General features: G+C 43.6%; 1 protein-coding gene across 1 annotated transcript; it reads right to left on the minus strand.

Moving 5' to 3' along the window:
- Nucleotides 1-4,757: 4,757 nt before the first annotated feature.
- Nucleotides 4,758-5,511, minus strand: LOC113921675 (actin-related protein 2/3 complex subunit 2-like). The gene has a single exon (XM_035721808.1). The coding sequence runs from the start codon at nucleotides 5,358-5,360 to the stop codon at nucleotides 4,911-4,913; it is 450 nt and encodes a 149-aa protein (XP_035577701.1). The 5' UTR covers nucleotides 5,361-5,511; the 3' UTR covers nucleotides 4,758-4,910.
- Nucleotides 5,512-5,754: the final 243 nt, after the last annotated feature.

Here is a 5,754-nt window from a genome sequence, read left to right on the forward strand (position 1 = left end):
GGAAGCTGTCAACAGAGTGGATCCTAAGAGTTCTCAGCACAAGGAAAACATTGTTTTTCTTGACTCTTTTCTTCTTTCTTTTATCTATGAGAAGATGGATGTGAGCTGAGCCTATCATGGTGATCATTTCACAACATACGTAAGTCAAACCATCATGCTGTACACCTTAAACTTATACAGTGATGCGTGTCAATCATTTCTTAATAAAACTGGGGGTGGGGCTTTTAAATAATGACTTTTCTTTAGTTTCCTGAATACAACCATAATACCACTCTATTGCATATATTACCTTTCAAATACAGTTGATTTCTAAGGGCATTACACATATCAGTGGTCCTGGAACCCAGTGGTGGATGGGGCCCCTGGGTGGCTCAATGGATTGAGCGGCCAACTCCTGATTTTGGCTCAGGTCATGATTTCAGGGTCATGGGATAGAGCCCCGTGTCAGGCTCCACGCTCAGCACGGAGTCTGCTTGTCCCTCCCCCTCTTCTCCTCTCCCCACTCACGTGCTCTCCCCCCCCAAAATGAATAAATAAAATCTCAAGAAAAAAAAAGAAAGAAAAGAAAAGAAATGCCAGGTGGAGAGGAAGAAGCAAGAGCAAGTCCAGGAGAAAAGATGTAGTTAAACGGAACACTATTCCCTCCCCCAGTGCTCAAGCCTTTCAAAGTGTGTCACCACCTCCCTGAGCAACAGGTACACGTTATACCCACAATGGGGCACAGATTCTCAGAATTATCGCTGCTACCCCATCCACGACTTCCCTTTTTTATTTCAGGAAATACCTGACAGGGAAATTTGCGTAACTTGCCTAAGGCCACCCCGGGCTGGGCCGGACACATAATTGAAGCGTCCTCCTGGCTCCCTTCAAATCCTGCCATCTGACCACCAGCCAGCATTAGCCATTCTGATGCCACTCGAAGTCACATAGAGCCTGCCTGTATGGTGAAAATTAAAACAACCAGCTCAGAAATGAAAACCTCAACGAACCGGTGCGCTTCATCTACCTCCATCCAAACAACTAGTTTGACTGCCCTGAGTCAGTCAAATGGACTAATTTTTTTTCAACTCATGAAACTCAACAGCCTAACTTTTTTGGCACCGTAGAGACAAATTCATACTGAGTCATTGGAACGGGAGTCATTGGACAATATTCAAAGTGGCAGATGACCAAAACATTACTGTTGCAAGAGATCATTGTAACTGGACCCTCGCTCGACTGCCAATACGTTACATGACTGAAAAACAGAAACGGAGTCTATAACCAATTTGAGTGGAATATCCTGGCAAATGAGATCTATAAGCAACTGCAGAGAGGGCAATGATATTTGTTAGCTTCATTCACTTATGCATTTACTCGCTTACTCTTCCCGCATGCCTACTGAGTGCCAGAAACTGAATGGGGTGCTGTTTAGTATACAAAAATACGGGCACCTGGGTGGCTCAGTTGGTTACACGTCTGCCTTCGGCTCAGGTCATGATCCCAGGGTCCTGGGATCGAGCCCCGCATCGGGCTCCCTGCTCAGCAGGGAGTCTGCTTCTCCCTCTCCCTCTGCTGCCCCCTCTGCTTGTGCTCTCTCTCTTTCTGAAAAATAAATAAATAAATTATTTTTTAAAAATAAAAAATAAATAAAGATAATTAGGTACAATCCCTGCCATCATAGATTTTACAATATAAAATGAGAGATCAATGTAAATTAAGCAGGGTACAACAAGGGCTGCATAGAGGTTTTTAAAGCATCTGTATGCATTGTGGGATTTTGGAAGAGGGTCCGACCCCAGCAGTGAATGCTGGCGAGGCTGCAGGGGGAAGTTGAGCCTGGCCAGGAAACCCAGGTAGGACATTCGGAGCATGGTAATGAAGACATGGAGATCCTTAAGAGAGGATATAATCCAGTGTGGGCAAGCAAAGGAACTGGACCCACATAAGGAACAACCCAAGCTAGGGACCCAGATGCAAATTCCAGCTTCACTTATAGGTCAAAGGGTGGGGCAAATGAGGGTAAAAAGAATAACATCAGAGTCTTGGGTAGAAAAAAGTGGGTTTGGGGGGTAGGCTGGGGAGGGCAACTTCTTTTATTTATTTTATTTTTATTTACTTTTGTTTATTGCCATGTAAAGGAACATACTAGGAGCCTTACATAAGGTATCTATTTTCCTCTTTGTGACAATCCTACCAATTGGGTGTCTTTATCCCTTTTTCATAGACAGCCACAGTGATGTCCATAGAGCTCTACCAATAGAGGAAGGACTTTCACCCACACTACGTCATCTTAAGCCACACATTCCTGCTCAATAAGTAGGACAGAAATCCCTATTTTATGGAAGAGGAAACTGAGGTTTGGGAAGCTAAGCAACTTTCCAAGTTCAGCGTCAGAGCCGCTGTGAGCTTTCCTTTCTGTGGGTAGCCTGGTGCACAAGACTGTACGGCCAACCCAGACACTCACTTCCTCCCCAGCTTGGGTCCTCCTGTTATCCACGTGACTAAGTATCAGTCTGGTTATCTGAAACCCAGCCGACGGAAACCCAAACTGATAACAGCAGCTTCCAAACAACTCATGCCAGCTTTGGGAAATTCAGCTTCCCCATTCTAGGAGCAGCAAACAAAGAGTACCACCCACACAGACCTTTTGGAGATGCACTATTATGCCCTGTTAACTTGAGAGAATGTGTTGTCAGGTCCATGTGGCCCCCGTGATGCAACACAGTCCGAAGAGCCTACCAAATTCTTTAGGGAGTATATTGTAGATCAGCCTGGGAAAAACCCAAATTATGATTGCCCAAGTCTCAACAAAACTTTAAAAAAAAAAAAAAAGCAAGTCTCGCTTGGCAACTGTATGAAGACCACACCTTATGCTGCACATACCTGGGCTTCATCATTCTTGCACAAGGGAGTGCAATAAAACATTTCAAGATAAAGCTCCTTGGACTCCGAGCCCTGTTTTAAAAGTCCCTTGCCAAAGGAGGCCCTGAACTTCTCCAAAAGCATTAATTTAGCAGCCATAGCCAACAAGACAGTGGTTTGATAAACTACAGCCTACTGTCAACAGAAATCTCAGGAACACAGATTTCCATTAAATATCTCAGCCAGGTGGGTTTTCCCCCTTTGAAATACACCTCCACCCACCCACCCACCCGAAGAAAGTGCAACCACCAGTCCAAGCAGCATAAAGATGCGAGGAACCACGGGACGCCGTTCCAACCATCCCTGCCTCTCCACCGAATCACTTCCTGCTTAGGGAGATCTCTCTTCTCAGAGATCTTCTAAACCCAAAGGTAGCCTTAGCCATTTACTCTCTTCTGACATGCAACTCACTCAGATCCCAACAGTATCCAAATCCAAGGCCATCCTATAAACAATTCTCCTGAAAAATAAACACCACCTACAGCAACGGGCCAAATATGACAAAAAATTCAGTATAAATCTAATAGGGGGGAAAAAAGGCAAAACAAACTCTGACATTCTTGTCTCTCTACATAGCTTTACCAAAAAAAGACTATGCACCTAGAAAGTCAAAAGAGCCTCGCAATTGAACCAAGAATACCCCTGGCTCCACTCCTAGCCCACTGCGTACTTGTAAAATGAAGCCAATCATTTAGCCTCCTTGAGGTCCCATTTCCTCATGTGTAAAATAGGGATAATAATAGCTGTGTCCTATTTACTCTACGACAATGTATGGACGATCAGCAAGATACTGTCTGTAAAAGTGCTTTGATCTCCTCCGAGATAGCGCACTCTGAACATTTCAAGCGGTGTTATTACCGCATTTTGGTACACATGAAACCTGATTGGCCACTGACCAATAAAGAACTGGTAATCACAAGGCAAAAACAGAGAGCAGCGTGCTGCACAAGGAGAGCGGAAACCCCAGATAAACGAGCAAAGACAGAGGACTCTCATCTGGTCACCAGGAGAGCTCAGGCAGGTAAGACATGTGCCTATCTAAAGAGAAAAAGTTGATGGCAAGACAACCTGACCTAATTCTTGGAAATCAGTTACCAAATCAGGAAGCAAAGTAATGTGAACTGGATGTTTCTTCAAGAAGCTGCTAAAATACCCAACTTCTGGAGTAAGAATTTAGGGAAAAACTCGTAAATTGCCCCCATTTCCACTCTGTCTGTTCTGGGGGTTCTTCCAGAACTCACCATGATACAATTTGCACTTCCTGAATGTGAATGCTTAGTTTTAAAAAAATTTCAATTTATTTGATGTATTTTTTTACATATATTTGTGCCATTTTCTGCCTTTCCTTTGTATTGCTCTCCTACACTATTATTTTTTCTAATATTTTTCAGGCAAAGACCTTCTCCAGACAAAACCTTTTTGACCACCATAGCTCATTCATTAATCTACGCACCAAGCATATACTGAATACTTACTATACACCTGAAAGAAACTAGCAGAATGAGTTTGATGGACAAATAAATGCTTAATGATTTGATTCTAATAATGGTCTGTAGTTCTACAGAGTTCTATACTCCTTTTAAATAACAAAATATTTCCCTATTTGTTAAAAGAAAAAAAAAACAGCAATATATCTACACGGTCACACCAGAACCATCCAAAACACAACCCAAATAGTCTAGTGTTGATGTTGATGTTCCTAACGACATTTAAAAATCCCCATAATTAACGGGGCAAATACAACCAAAATTCCACCTCAATACTTGGAGTTTTTTCATCTCTGGGCCTTCTCCAATTTTAGAATAAATTTTTTTTGACCCCAGATGAATGTCAACCTTTTATTGAAGCTCGTTTCTGCAGATTATTTTCCAAACGTGTACAAAATGGAACCAAAACGGAGAATCCCTTAAGAACCTGAAGAGGTGCAACATGAAAAGCTACGATTATCCAGTAGCAAGCGTTCCAGCCTTCAGCTGCCAGCCACCTCCTCTTCCTGTTCCCCAGAGTTAGCGGGATGAAAACGTCTTCCCCGTGATTGTTTTCACTTCTTTTTTCTCGGCATCTGGACGTGCACGGTTCAGCACCTTGAGGAAGTCAGATGTTTTTGCCCGCATACGTGTGTGAATATAGGCCTTAGAGCACTTGATGTGGTAGTGCAGATAGTCCCAGAAAGTGTGGATCAGGTTGATGGCGTTGTCTCGAGCACGGGCATTGGTGTGGCGAGGGAACAGCACGAAGGTAATGTAGCCAATGTTGTCGCCCACGGCAACGTCGGTGTCTTTCAGCTCCAGAGGAGGTTCCCTGTGGCTAAAGAGGCCCTGTGGGGCTGTGGGGCTGGCTCTGCGGCCTTCTTTGAACTCCTGCATGAACACTTTTCCAATGACCACATCGTCATCATCCTTGAACACTGTGCTGAAGACTACTGTGACTCTGTCCTTTTTAGATTCAACGTACATGGTCTCATCATCCCTATAATGGATAACTGCCCTGTTCTCGCCTTCCTTGCCCTCTTCTTGGAATTGGAACTATTTCTCAAAGACAGAGGCAAAACAATTTCGTTTCAACATGCCAGCCTGATGCACAATGGAATCCTTGGATGCCGGCAGATTTTCAAGGTCACATAGCAAAGAGACATCGTACCCTGATTTGGGATTTACCAAGAAACTCCCGTACACCCTCTTTAATAACTCATTAGCACCATGTGCATGAAGTTCCTTGTAGAATTTCAAAGAAATATCGACCATCACTTTTGTTTTGTCTCCATTAGGATTTGAAATATGATAGAGGACTCCATCGAAATCCGCAAATGTTACTTCTACTGCTTCTGGTTTGTTACTGGCGGCCGCGTTC

Source organism: Zalophus californianus, chromosome 9 (genome assembly GCF_009762305.2).
Source record: "Zalophus californianus isolate mZalCal1 chromosome 9, mZalCal1.pri.v2, whole genome shotgun sequence".
Classification (NCBI taxonomy): Eukaryota; Metazoa; Chordata; class Mammalia; order Carnivora; family Otariidae; genus Zalophus; species Zalophus californianus.